Source organism: Canis lupus, chromosome 5, assembly GCF_048164855.1.
Source record: "Canis lupus baileyi chromosome 5, mCanLup2.hap1, whole genome shotgun sequence".
In the NCBI taxonomy this organism is placed as follows: domain Eukaryota; kingdom Metazoa; phylum Chordata; class Mammalia; order Carnivora; family Canidae; genus Canis; species Canis lupus.
The window spans coordinates 74,275,624-74,289,092 of record NC_132842.1 but is presented as its reverse complement, the minus strand read 5'-3'; the positions used below and the strand labels follow the sequence as shown (position 1 = coordinate 74,289,092).

Sequence of the window (13,469 nt, the reverse complement as noted above, 5' to 3'; positions counted from 1 at the left end):
GACAGGGACCTAAGAGAGCCACTCGACAGGCTTTGGGGTGGGGGGGCTTCGTTGGCATTTGGGGAGGCGGCTGAGAAACGGGTGCTGAAAGGACAGCTCCTACCTGCCCTACTGCACCCGAATGGGACTTCTGCGTGTAGAGTCTCCCCCCTGGAACCCCCACCCCACCTCGGGTGGACTGCCTTCCAGGTGAGGGGCACGAAAGGATTCCTCGGAGTGGCAGCTTGGAAGGATGCACGTCCGGCTGCGCCAAGCTGGCTTCCCCGCTCTTTCCCCACTTCAGCGTCAGCCTTGGCCCTGGGAATTGCAGCCTGTGCCTCCAAGCTGCGCGCTTCCTCCCGCCTCCGGCGGAGAAGGGCGGTGCGGCCAGGCCTCGCAAACCCTTCTTCTGGGGCCCCCAGCGGGAACAGGAAGGAAAGCGGCCGAGATGCGCCCTAAGTGTCGCATGGCTTGGAGAAGTGGGTAGCTGGGTTGCATAAGGTGGAAGGAACTTGGTAGTTTGCAAAAGCCAGCTCTTGGCGGGAGCCGAAACGCAGAGCCCGCCGACTCGCACAGCCCCCCCGCTTCGTTTATTGCCATCGACGCGCGCCTCCCCCACTGCGCCCCCACCCCCTAGGCGCGCCGCCGTCTCGCGCGCCCTCCCCCCCGTACCCCCCTCCTCACTCCCTCCAGAGGAGGTGAGTTTAAACCCCGCCCACGTGACCCCAGCTGGGCCAATGAGCGGCGGCGGGAGGTGAAATCCGGTTCTAACCGGTCCGGGGCTCCCAGCGCTATAAAAACTTTATAAACCCCCCGGAGCCCGAGCAGTGTGAAGAAGAAGAGGCGAGAACGACCCCCGGACCGGCCAAAGCCCGCGTGCCGCCGCATCCCCGCGTCCAGCGCTTACGTCCCGCCGCCGTCGCCACCATGCCCAAGAGAAAGGTACGTGGCGCGAGGGCCCCAGGCGCTGGGCCGCCACTGCCGCCGCCACCACCGCTGCCGCCGCCGCCGCCGTTTCCCCAGCCTCGGGGCGCGAGAATCGGCACCCGGCTGGAGCGGGCTCGGGCGCCCCGTACGGGGGCGCGAGACGGTGTCCGGCTGCCCCGGGCTAACCCTGCGCGGCTCGGCTGCCCGCGGGCGCCAGAGGCCATATTGGAGGAGCGGCGGCCGCGGCGGGAGGAGCCATGTTGGCGGCTGTTTATCCCGCTCCCCTCGGGTTCGACGTGCCCGCCCCGCGCCCCCTCCCCCACCGCCATGCCCCCTCCCCTCCCCGCGGGCGGGCAATTCAAACCCGAAAGGGCGGGAAGGCGGCGCTCGGGCTTGGCGGGCGGGGGAGCGCGCTGCCGCCAAAAAACCGCCGCCGTGAGGGGGCGGGGCCCGTGTCCCTCGGGGCGGGGCTTCGCCGTGTGGCCCCGCCTCCGCCCACGGCCCGGGCGCACGAGACTCGCGCCGGTGCGCGCCGCTGCCGCCCACGAGTTCCCCCGGCTGCGCGCGCCTCCAGTCTCCCGCCCTCGACGGCTGCCATGGTAACGGCGCCCGGGCCCCGCCTCCGGAGGGGTTTGTTTGCACCATCTGCAGCTGTTGCTTCTGCCTGGCGCGGCGGCGCGGGCTGCGCTCCTCCGCGCTCCCGGCTCGGTTTAGCGCGCGCTGCCCCGCGCGGCTCGGAGGAGGCTCCTGGCGGGCAGGGGCTCGGACCCCCTTCTTCCCTGCGCGCTTTGGGCCGTTTCGGGCGTGATCCTTGCACAGAGGAGCAGTCGTATTTCTGAGCACTTAGGGCATTTTCATAGGAGCTGGGGATGCTAAAACCGGAAGACTCGTATGCCTTAGAAAAGTTGTGTGCAAGACTTCCCCTTTAGCTTTTTCCTTAGGACTGCTAAGCTTAGTGAGTCCTTAAGAATTGCCTTAGAAACAACAACTTTCTTAGGTTTTGTTTGCTTTTTATAGGCTGAAGGGGATGCTAAAGGAGATAAAGCCAAGGTGAAGGATGAGGTGAGTCTTAAGCTTTTGGGACTCCTTTACTGGTAATCACACTCCTAGCCCTGAATTTCCCTAAATTCTCTGCACTTTCTGTAATGTAGACCAAACTGATACCAAAACTTTTTATCTCTTAATTTTTCTTAAGTAGTTCAACTGTCATATTTCTGATCTTTTTTTTTTTTTTTCCTTTTAATAGCCACAGAGAAGATCTGCAAGGTTATCTGCTGTAAGTCCCTGTTATGAAACTGTTTATCCGAAAACCATTAAAAGTCTGCTTTGTTTCCCATGGGTTATGGTTAGCGGCTGCTTTTAAATGATCTGCTCTCTTGGGGGTTCTCACCGGTTTGATATTTGCTGGTTCTGAAATTCTGGTGGCTGTAGCCAAAGTGGGACACCTTAATGTGTTAACTCAAATGGGTTCCTGAAGATAGGAAATGCAAACGGAAAGCCAACCCTAGAAGCTTTACGAAATAGGAACTTTTGTGCCAGTGGTACTGTGGTTTGGTTGCGGGTTGTTTTTTTGGTCTATTGTACTAATATTCTCTTCCTCTCTCCTTGAAATAAAAGAAACCTGCTCCTCCAAAGCCAGAGCCCAAGCCTAAAAAGGCCCCTGCAAAGGTGAGTGGAACTGAGAGACAAGGGTACTTCTAGGAGTTGCGTAAGGCTGTGCGGTTTCCCAGGTTGCTGACAGGACTTCTGCTATATAGTGACCATCCATTGGCCCATTCGCCATAGAAGAAAGAAATTGGACTGGACCTTAAAATTATGTTAGAATTGGTCACTTCACTGGGTGAGGCCTGCCCTTCATTCAGGGTCTTAATTTAGCACAATGGTGACCCCATTAATGGATATTCCTAAGTTGTTTTTGATAGCTTGCCTTATTTATCCCTGACATTTGTAGTACTGATGTTCTAATCAAGAACTCTACCAGGATAAAAACAATTGAACAACAACTTTCAGGGGAAAAGTCATCCATTTACAGGAGATTATACATTTAAAACCCAAGTATTTAAGGCACTATATTTTATTTTTATTTTTTTTGTACTCAAAAACTTCTAGACCACAGCAAATGATAATTTGGTCTTGTTTTGATGAGTTTTTTAATCAGTGGGGAAGGGTTTATAGTTTGCGTTATTTTTGATAAACTAATTCTATGTCGTACAGAACCTTGCAGACCGTAGCCTGCTAATATGAAATTAGAAGAAACTGCCTTTTTTTTTTTTTTTTTCTTTCCTTCCCCTTTTTAGAAGGGAGAGAAGGTACCCAAAGGGAAAAAGGGGAAAGCTGATGCTGGCAAGGATGGAAATAATCCTGCAGAAAATGGAGATGCCAAAACAGACCAGGTACAAGTATTTTCATTTTTGTTAAGTCAGTTCTGAGTCACTGATCCCAAAAGCTTTTAAAGTCCCTGGTGTCCGGTTTTAAAGAGCACTGCAGTGGAGATCCTTGTCCTAAGTCTATGCTACACCATAGAGTTTTCAAGTTGGGAATAAACTTAATCTTCTAGCATTAATGTGCCCTCATCCCCATTTTTGCAGTGAGGTCCAGAGGGAAAGTTACCAGGTTATCCTCAAAAGAAGGACTGAGTCTTGAAGGAGCTAAAATCTGAACTTGGGTGTGGGAGCAAAATAATGCTAGGGATGGGATATGAATGAGAATAGTTTGAAATCTATGGGTGGTAACGTCTTAATCTTTTTCTTCTAGGCACAGAAAGCTGAAGGTGCTGGAGATGCCAAGTGAAGTGTGTGCATTTTTGATAACTGTGTACTTCTGGTGACTGTACAGTTTGAAATACTATTTTTTATCAAGTTTTATAAAAATGCAGAATTTTGTTTTACTTTTTTTTTTTAAGCTATGTTGTTAGCACACGGAACACTTCATTGTTGTTTTGGGGGAAGGGCATATGTCACTAATAGAATATTTCCAAAGCTAGATTGATAACGAGGGAAAAACACCTTCCCCTTCTAGTTTTGAGAAACTTCCTCTTGGCTCCCAGGAGGAGGGATTCCTTGATGTTGACACACATGAGCCACCTTGGTGGTGTGGAAAAACTAAAATTCATTTTTTTATGTCCTCTTCTCCCTCTCTGCCTTCAACATAGACTTGACTCCCTTAAACCCAGAGACCTGTTGGAACCTGATCCCATGAAATGGTTCCCAGTATGTCAGGCAATCTGGACTTTACGGTGTCACCACTGAGATGGCGTCCCTCAAAAGAGTTCCTTTTTTTAGCTTGTGGATCTTCAGATTGATAATTCTGCCATTTTCATTTCATTTCCTGAAAGTCAGGGTCGGCTTGTGAAAAGTTGTTAAACAACATGCTAAATGTGAACTGTCAACCCTCACTCTAAACTTTCCCTGTTCAGAGCATCACATGAAGACTTCATTGGGTTTTATAGTGGCTTTCTGATTTTGGTAGTCCATTGAAGAAGGGAGTTTGAAAGTTGTTGTATACTGTTAACGATCGTCCGCCCATGTCCTGCCTGAAATACCATGATTGTTTATGAAAAGTATCTTTAATAAAGCTGGATACAGTTTGGCTTGGAATGCTGCCTCTAATCTTTTCCCGGGAGTGGGGGAGCCTGGTTTCTCCAGGTCTCTCGGGACAGGATGCATTCTGGTGTGAGGTGTAGAGGTTTTAGGTACAGCTATTCTGGTCCAGAATCAGTCTGTAGAACACAGTGTTAGGTGGAGTTAGGAAAGATCCCTGGAGTGGACTGGTGGTGAGAGGCTGGGAGCAGAGGAGTGATTTCTGTACTTGTTCTGCAGCGTTACCTAAAGCGTATCTTTAAAGGCAGTTTTGGTAGGTCTGAGGTATTGGCCTGGTAGCTGACAGAAGAGTCTTTTTACTTCATTCACATTGAAAATCTATAAAATTAGTAGGTCCTACTATGGTCCTTATATCAGGAAAAAGTGCTTCTGTGTTTGTATCCTACAATTGGCCACGAGATGTGTAAGACAGCTGGGCACGCTTGTTCTGCAGCAGACCTACAAGTCTTCTGTGAATTGATGAAATTCTTGTCCTTGCTGGTGAACTGCTCTGACTCCCAAACCTGAGATTTTGTTTTTGTTTTGTTTTTTTTTTTCTGATGGCTTTAGTTTTCCCCTCTAGGGAAAGGAGCAAGAAGTCCGCTTTTAAGAAATAGAACTTGTCATAAATTGCTACTTGCAGTTCGAATGTCCTTCCACAGGTCACTGGCCTCTCTTGTTTGGGGGAAATAAAGTGGAGACTATAAAACAAATATCCTACATTGCTTTGTTTATCCCCTGGAAAAGTAGAGCTATCCTATTAAGAACTTTCTTGATAATTTTTTTGTGTGTGTATTACCTCCAGTCTTTGGTCTTGGGACAATTGTGTAACACAAGTGTTAACACCCTTTTTAAGAGCAAGGAAGTGAGCTCAGATGAAGAAATTTGTTCAGGGTTATGTATCCACAGAGTGAGTAACAAAGTCAGGATTCAAACTCTCAGCTTTATTCAAAAAGAACTTGTGACTTCTATTTGGGGGCACCTTTTGGATAAAATAAAATTTGTCCACTTGGGCAGTTTGCAGCCACTTGCTTTATTGCGGAGAGAGTTCTAGGTTGTATGTGGACTCTTAATTTTTATTCAGAGGGAGGTGCCCTCCTCCAGAATGGGATGTTACAGCTGATAGGGGTACAGCAGCTTGGTATTTGAGCAGAAGTTGCAGAATTTGAGAAAGCCGCAGCTGGGGTTACTTTAACCAATATTTGTAGGTGTTCAGATTCTGTCAAATGTGTTGAGCTATGGGCCATGCCAGGAGCTCAGCCAAATGCTCTTAATTTTTGTGTCCATCTTGTGTGTAGGTGTTTATCCTCATTTTACAGTTAAAACAGAAGTGAAGTGACCAGCTGAAGTCAAACCCAGTAGTAGTAATCCTCTATTGCTGTTATCTATGAATTAAGATGAGTAGGGTGAGCTTGAACTTTGTTTTTCCCTTACCGAAAATATCTGCTGATTTGACTAGCTATGGACCATGAGAATACCTGGGCTTACAAAGCAAGAAACTACTCTTGAAAACCTGGTAAGGATGTTTAAGATTGCCATAATAACCGTGCTCACTGACAGCCCTGACCTGAACTAAGTCTGAACATGATTAAATGGATTTCCTTCCCTGGCCTGGTCTCCAAGCCCAGATCTCCCCATCTCTGGGGAGCAGTCACCATAACCTGTGTTAGGTTGGATGTTTTAGGCTCTAGTCAAGTAAAATAAAGTGGCTTAAACAAGAGGAAGATCCAGTTCCCTAAGAGAAGGTAGGGAGGTTCTAAGTTATCCCACTGGTTCTTTTTATTTTTAAAGGTTTTATTCCTTTATTCATGAGAGACACAGAGAGAGGCAAAGACATAGGCAGAGGGAGAAGCAGGCTCCATACAGGGAGCCCGATGTGGGACTCGATCCCAGGACGCTGGGCTGAAGGCAATCACTTAACCACTGAGCCACCCAGGCATCCCTGCCCCACTGGTTCTTTCCAACTTTTCTGCCCTGGTGGCCTCAGCATGTTATCCAGCCACCCCACCCCCAAGTCAGCTGCTCCAGGTCTCAATTTGACACTCTGGTGTCCAGAGGCAAAGACCTCCTTTTTCTTTTTTCTTTTTTTTTTTTTTTTTTTTAAGACTATTCATGGGAGATAAACAGGCAGAGACACAGGCAGAGGGAGAAGCAGGTTCTGTGCAGGGAGCCCAATGCGGGACCCGATCCCGGGACCCCAGGATCATGCCCTGGGCGAAAAGGAGGTGCCGAACTGCTGAGCCACCCAGGCATCCCCAAAGACCTGTTTCTGCTGAAAATGATTTCCCGGAAGCCCCTTGGCAACCTGAGTTTCTTTGGGCAGAAATTGGACCACCTGCCTACTCCTAAACAGATCATGGCAAGAGGGATGAGGCCAGATTCTGTTCAGGATTCGCCAGAGTTCCTGGAATTTAGGGGAAGGATAGATGACAGAAGAGGACAGGTGCCATAAGTGGCTAGCTGCCACCCAGCTCGGGTCCTGCGGTCTCTCCAGGCCTCTGGCCTGGCTTCACTGCAGCATTTGCTGAGCTTGAGCCTGAAGTTGAGCTAGAATTCCCATTAAAAATTCACCATTCTAAAGCATGCAATTGGTTTTTAGAATATTCACAAGGTTGTGCAACAATCAGCGCTATATAATTGCAGAATGTTCATCACTCAAAAAAGAAACCCCATACTTAGCAGTCACTCCCTGTTCCCTCTTCTGGCCTAGGCAACTGCAAATCTTTCTGTCTCTAGATTGGCCTATTCTGGACATTTCTGAATGGAATCCTATAAGGTGTTGTCTTGTGACTGGCTTCATAGCGTGAGGTTGAGGTTCATCTGCACTCTAGCATGTACTTGATTGCTTTTGTCAAATACTCATTTTACAGATACATCTTCCACTTTTTGAAAGTTCACATTGTGCCACTTCACTTTTACAAAAGCCCTTAAAAAAAAAAAAAAAAAAAAGGCCCTCCAAAATAGCATTTGGGTTCCCCGACCCCTTCTACAGGCAGCACTACCCCCTGAGCGGCAAGCGTGGCACCTGCCAGGCTCCCTCCTCCATAACTACATTCCACACCAAACCATCATCATACCTTTGCTGTGTGAGCATCTGTGCTTTTTCTCCATTTATTTTGTGAATCCATTTGAGAGTGTCCTAAGGTCTCAAAAGCCTAAGAAATGTCATTTTTTGGAGTCTGGGAAAGCTCAAAAATGTCCTCATATAAGTGAGTGGTGATTGCTTCCCTCTGTGTCACCAGGCTTAGGAAAGATTTCATGGGAAGGCTCTACTTCTGGACAGCAGGGGAAACCTGTACCAGATTTTTACTTAGTTGTAGGCATTTGGGTTGTTTCAACTTTGGGGGTATTATGAATCCTCTATTACACATTGTTGTGTGGACCTATGATTTCAGTTCCTTTAGGCCCATACCTTGGAGTAGGATTGCCGGGTCTTGAATCTCAACTTTTTGAGGAGCTGCCAGGCCATTTTTGCACAGCAGCTGCACCATTTCCCGCTCCCACCAGCCATGCATGAGGGTTCCGATTTCTCCACATCCTCATCAGCACATATTTTCCCATTTCTTTTTTTATTGTAGGCATCCGGGTGGGTATGAAGTGATATTTCAGTGTGGTATTGATTTGTGTTTTCCACACCCTAAGATGTTAAGCATCTTTCCATGATTATTGAACATTTGTATATCTTTTTTTATATATATCCTTTTTTTTTTTTCCACATCCTTTGCCTATTTTTTTAAGTAAACTCTATACCCAACATGGGGCTTGAATTCCCAACCCCAAGATCAAGAGGCACACGCTCTACTGCCTGAACCAGTCGGATGTCCCTTTTGCTCATTTTTAATTCGGCTATGTATCTTGTTATTGTTGAGGTGCAGGAGTTCTTTATATATTCTGGATACTAGATTCTTAACAGATTTATGATTTGCAGATGTTTTCTCACATTTTTGAGGGTTTTCACTTAATGGTGACATTTGATACACAATAGTTTTTAGTTTTGGTGAAGTCCAATTTCCGTAATTTTTACTGCTTATGCCTGGTGTCCTATCTGCATCTGTTGCGCAGTCCAGGGCCATAAAGGTTTATACTTGTGTCTCCTAAGAGTTTTAGGAAATATTCGCTCTTAAATTGAGGTGTTTAAAACATTTTGAGTTAATTTTTGTATACAGTGTGAAGTAAGCCTTCAAGCATTCCCTTTTTTTTTTTTTTAAATTTTTATTTATTTATGATAGTCACACAGGGAGAGAGAGAGGCAGAGGGAGAAGCAGGCTCCATGCACCGGGAGCCCGACGTGGGATTCGATCCCAGGTCTCCAGGATCGCGCCCTGGGCCAAAGGCAGGCGCTAAACCACTGCGCCACCCAGGGATCCCACATTCCCTCCTTTTAAAAACTGTCCTAGACCTCTCTGGGGCCCCCCAGTTCCTAAAGTACAATTTGTCTGGTTGACCACTTCTCAAAGCCCTTCTCTGTGGTTTCTCCCTGGGGACATCATCCAGTGACTCACATTTTCACTCCCTGCCCACATCTCTCGGGTTCAGTATTTCCACCAACCTCCTGTGCAGTCCCACCCAGACAGACAACAGCCACCTCAAATCACCATGACCAGAGTGGAACTCCTCTTTGCAAACTTAAATCCCCTACTTTTCTTACACCTGCTAAAACACAACTACCCGTTGCATTCCTCAAGCAAGAAACCCGGAAGATACGCAGATATCTCTGTCCTTCCTTGTATCACAATGGCCAGTGAAAGCCTTAAATCATGGTGACTTGAATTCAGAAATTTGTATTTTTGTCATGGAAAATTTCAAATAGGGGCACCTGAGTGGCTCAGTCTGTAAGCATCTGACTCTTGGTTTCAGGTCAGGATCCCAGGGTTATGAGATCAAGCCCTGTGTCAGGCTCTGTGGGGAGTTGGCTTATCACCTTCTCCCTCTAACCCCCCCCCCCCATGTATCCATTCTCTAAAATAAATCTTTTAAAAGAAAAAAGTATGTGCAAAGGTAGAATAAGACAGCAAAACCCCATGTACCTAGCACCTAGTTTCAGCAATTGTAAACTCAGCTAATTTTGCTTAATTTATACCACTGGCTCCTCCCCTTTACCATAACCTGACACACCGTTTCATCCATAAATACTTAACTGTTTTAGAGGATAGAGGCTTCTTAGAAAACATAATACCATTAGCATACCAAAATAACAGTTCCTTAATATGAAATACTCCAAATTCTCAAATTTCTAATTCCCCAAGTGTCTTTTTTTCTTCAGTAATTTATTTGAGAATCCAAACAGGATCTGTGTATTAAAAATGATGGCATCTTTCTTATCTCTTGGTTCCTATGGATTCCCTCCATCTCTGTTTGCCAGTCTGGTTTTGCTCTTTCTCTATGGTGTTGTTTCACAGGTTTCTTTGTCCTTTGTATTTACTACTAAATAGGAGTAGACTTAGAAGTGTGATTTGATTCATATTTAGTGGTAAAAGCACATGGTGTCATTTGCTTTCATCAGGAGACCCCACGTCTGGTTGTCTACATATTATGGCCATTGAAGTTCAGTGCCTAGATTCATTCATCAAGAGTTGCAAAATGAAGATAAGCCTACTACCCATTCTTCACATAATGCCTGAAATACCACCAAGAAGAGAAACTGACTCACCTGCTATTTGGTTAGCTGGAATTGCAGTTCGTATCAGAAAAAGAATAGATGCCCAAGTCTTTGGTCCATTTTTTTCTTCTTTTTATTTAAAGATTTTATTTATTCATGAAAGACACACAGAAAGAGAGGCAGAGACATAGGCAGAAGGAAAAGCAGCCTCCCTTGCAAAAAGCCCAATGTGGGACTCGATCCTGGGATCCCAGGATCACGCCCTGAGCCAAAGGCAGGCACTCAACTGCTGAGCCACCCAGGTGTCCTGGACCAGTTTTCAAAATAATGAGTTGGACTTAACTAGTATTCTCCAAACAAAAGTGACCAGTGGGTTGCTTTTTAGTGTTGTTACTATCATGATCACTGAACTAAACATTTTATGCATTTCAGTTCATTGCTGTTATTAAACTTACTGATGCTCAAATTGTTCTTATTGTCCAGTGGAGGGGGGGCCTCTTCAAGGGGCTGCTGAGTCCTTTTGATAACAACCCTTTTGATAGTAAGTAACATTTGGTAAAACTTCCTTTGCTATCTAGTAGGATAGGATATTCCAGACTTGTACATTTCCTGCTCCAGTCCTGGGTCACTTATTTCTAGGAAAAAACCCAAATTCTGGTTCCTTTTAGTGGTGAATGGCATTGCAAGACCAAAATCTAAGTTCTAGAGTGTCCACTGTTGTTGTGGTGGTCATCGTTTATGGCCTTTGTTATACAAAGCTAGGACACGTTTCCTTTTTAAGATAAAACATACTCATATTTTGTGTTCACATTTCAGACTTGAGATTTTTCTTAACTCTTGTATCTTCCATGTGTATATTTTTTCCCGACATCGAGAATGCCAGTTCTCATCTGCACTCTGAATTATGAACTTAGCTGAACACCATTACTCCGTTGTTTTATCCCATATCCCACAACAGTATTAGAATAACAAGAGGGAGTTTAAGGTTTTTTTTTTTTTTTTTTTTTTTTTAATGAGAGAGAGAGAGAGAGAGGCAGAGACATAGGCAGAGGGAGAAGCAGGCTCCATGCACCGGGAGCCCGACGTGGGATTCGATCCCGGGTCTCCAGGATCGCGCCCTGGGCCAAAGGCAGGCGCCAAACCGCTGCGCCACCCAGGGATCCCTTAAGGTTTTGTTTGTACTTTGTTTTGGGGATATTTCCTCCTTGGCAGATAAGAGTCAGCTCACTGTGTTTTAAATTTACTATAGTTTCTCTCTGTGTGGCTTGCTACTGACTGGATGCGCATTTACATTAATCTGTTTTATTTATTTTTCCATTTTTTAAGAATTTCTTGGGCTCACTTCGGCAGCATGTATTCTAAAATTGAAACGATACAGCGAAGATTAGCATGCCCCCTGCGCAAGGAGAACACGCAAATTTGTGAAGCGCTCCATATTTTGTGCAGTTCCCTAGCGTCCTGCAACCCTTCTTGGGTTAACTCAGAGGAAATGATGAGTCAAAGCACAATATATGGTATTGAATAATGAAATTATGGTATTTTACTATAAAAATACTCCTGTAAAGCAGTCTGTGACATGTTAACAAAGCTGAGTTACACCTGGAAATTTAGATGCAAATATGTCCTTTCTACATAGCTCGGAAATGAGAAAATGTCAACTTGCATTTCCTTATAGAATTAAAGAATAATAATTTCTTTTAGTTTAATACATAAAATATTTATGTAGTTCCAAGTCTAATCTACAAAACGAGATCTATTCAAAATCTAATTTCTGTTTCTACGTCCTCTACCTTATTCCCTCTCTTTCCATTCAGTGACCTGTTTTATTTAATTTAATCATTCTATTTTTTTTTTTTTTTAATTTAAACAGATGACTATGTAGGGGCACCTGGGTGGCACAGTGGGTTAGGCAACCAACTCTTGGTTTCCACCACTCAGGTTGTGAACTCAGGGTCATGGGATTGAGACCCACGTGGACTTTTGAGTGGAGTCTGCTTAAGACTCTCCCTCTCCCTCTGCTCCTCCCTCTTCCCCCTCCCCTACTCCCTGTTGCACTCTCTCACTTGCTCTCAAATATTTTTTTTTTAAAAAGAGAGAGAGGGATGCCTCGGTGGCTCACCGGTTGAGCATCTGCCTTCAGCTCAGGGCATGATCTTGGAGTCCTGGGGTCAAGTCCCACATCGGATTCCCCACAGGGATCCTGCGAAGATCTCCCTCTGCCTATGTCTCTGCCTCTCTCTCTCTGTGTTTCTCATGAATAAAAAAAATCTTTTATAAAAAAGAGAGCCTACTATACACTTCTCCACCTTGCTTATTCACTTAACAGTATATCCTGGGGGCACCTGAGTGGCTCAGTCAATTAAGTGACTGACTCTTGATTTCCACTCAGGTTATGGTCTGGGGGGTATGAGATCAAGCCCCAAGACAGGCTCTGCACTCAGTGGGAAGTCTGCTTGATGTTCTCTCCCCCTGTCCCTCTGGTCCTCTCCCAGCTTGCACTTGCACACACTCTCTCAAATAAATAAAATTAAAAAAAAAAAAAAAAACAGTATATTCTAGAGATCCGTTGTAGATGTTCCTCAGTTCTTTTACAGTAGCACAAAGTGATAAATATGTTTGGCCTTGATCCATCATACTGTTTTATGTTATATATATCTCAAGTCTTTTATATATAGTCCTTCTGTTGTCTATTTTTTTCTCTTTTCATTTTTCTTTTAATTTTTTGTATTCATTTGAGAGAGAGCAAGAGCACAAGTAGGGGAGGGGGCAGAGAGAGGGAGAAGCAGACTTGCCACTGAGCAGGGAGCCTGATGCAGGCAGGGCTTTATCCTGGGACCCTGGAATCATGACCTGAGCCCATAGCAGACACTTAACTGACTGAGCCACCCAGACACCCCTTCTCTTCATTTTTTTTTTTTTTTTGTAGCTGTTTGTCTTTAGTATTTTGAAACATACGGTTTTGTCCAGTGGTTAACTTTTTATTACTGCCTTTTAGAATAACCTTCCCCTCTTCCAGCCTCACTGAGATTTCCAACCCATGGCCTCTACCTCTTTGCACTTTGCTCCAGCAGTCACCTCTTCTCCCCTGTCTTCACTTCCCTTCTCACTCAGCTCAGCTGTCGTTGCCCAGCTCCAAACCACCCTCCACCCGGTCCCCTCCCCCTCCCATGCACAGCCCATCTCCAGCCCCTGCACCTTGCGGCTGAACATTGCAATGTCCACTGGCCACGCTAACCAACCCACTTCACGGTTCGGCCCGCACTTCTGCTGGCCCCCCAACCCTGCCCAGCTCTCCTGTCACATTGCTCTGACACGCTTACCTTTTCTCCTCAGAATTCCCACCTTTGTCTCCTCTGCCATCTCCAACACCTTCCTCAGTGACTTGA

General features: G+C 45.9%; 1 protein-coding gene and 1 non-coding gene across 3 annotated transcripts; both read left to right on the top strand.

The window, feature by feature from the left end:
- The first annotated feature begins 349 nt into the window (after positions 1–349).
- Positions 350–4,502, top strand: HMGN2 (high mobility group nucleosomal binding domain 2). Of its 2 annotated transcripts, none has more exons than XM_072827659.1 (6): positions 350–921; positions 1,924–1,968; positions 2,153–2,182; positions 2,524–2,574; positions 3,204–3,299; positions 3,661–4,502. In XM_072827659.1, exons 1-6 carry the CDS (start codon positions 907–909, stop codon positions 3,694–3,696), a joined length of 273 nt encoding a protein of 90 aa, XP_072683760.1. In that variant the 5' UTR covers positions 350–906; the 3' UTR covers positions 3,697–4,502. The 2 variants fall into 2 exon arrangements, with proteins under 2 accessions (XP_072683760.1, XP_072683759.1); XM_072827658.1 differs by having other exon boundaries at positions 2,153–2,251.
- A 6,915-nt stretch (positions 4,503–11,417) lies between these two features.
- On the top strand, positions 11,418–11,524 carry LOC140634590 (U6 spliceosomal RNA). Its single transcript, XR_012032014.1, has one exon. It is a non-coding gene; the product is annotated as a U6 spliceosomal RNA (small nuclear RNA).
- The last annotated feature ends 1,945 nt before the right edge of the window (positions 11,525–13,469 follow it).

Excerpts from the sequence above, each read along its gene's own strand:
- HMGN2 (XM_072827658.1), top strand. Across the intron at positions 2,252-2,523 it reads TTTGTTTCCCATGGGTTATG|AAACCTGCTCCTCCAAAGCC; the intron begins GTTAGCGGCTGC and ends TTGAAATAAAAG. Across the intron at positions 3,300-3,660 it reads GAGATGCCAAAACAGACCAG|GCACAGAAAGCTGAAGGTGC; the intron begins GTACAAGTATTT and ends TTTTTCTTCTAG.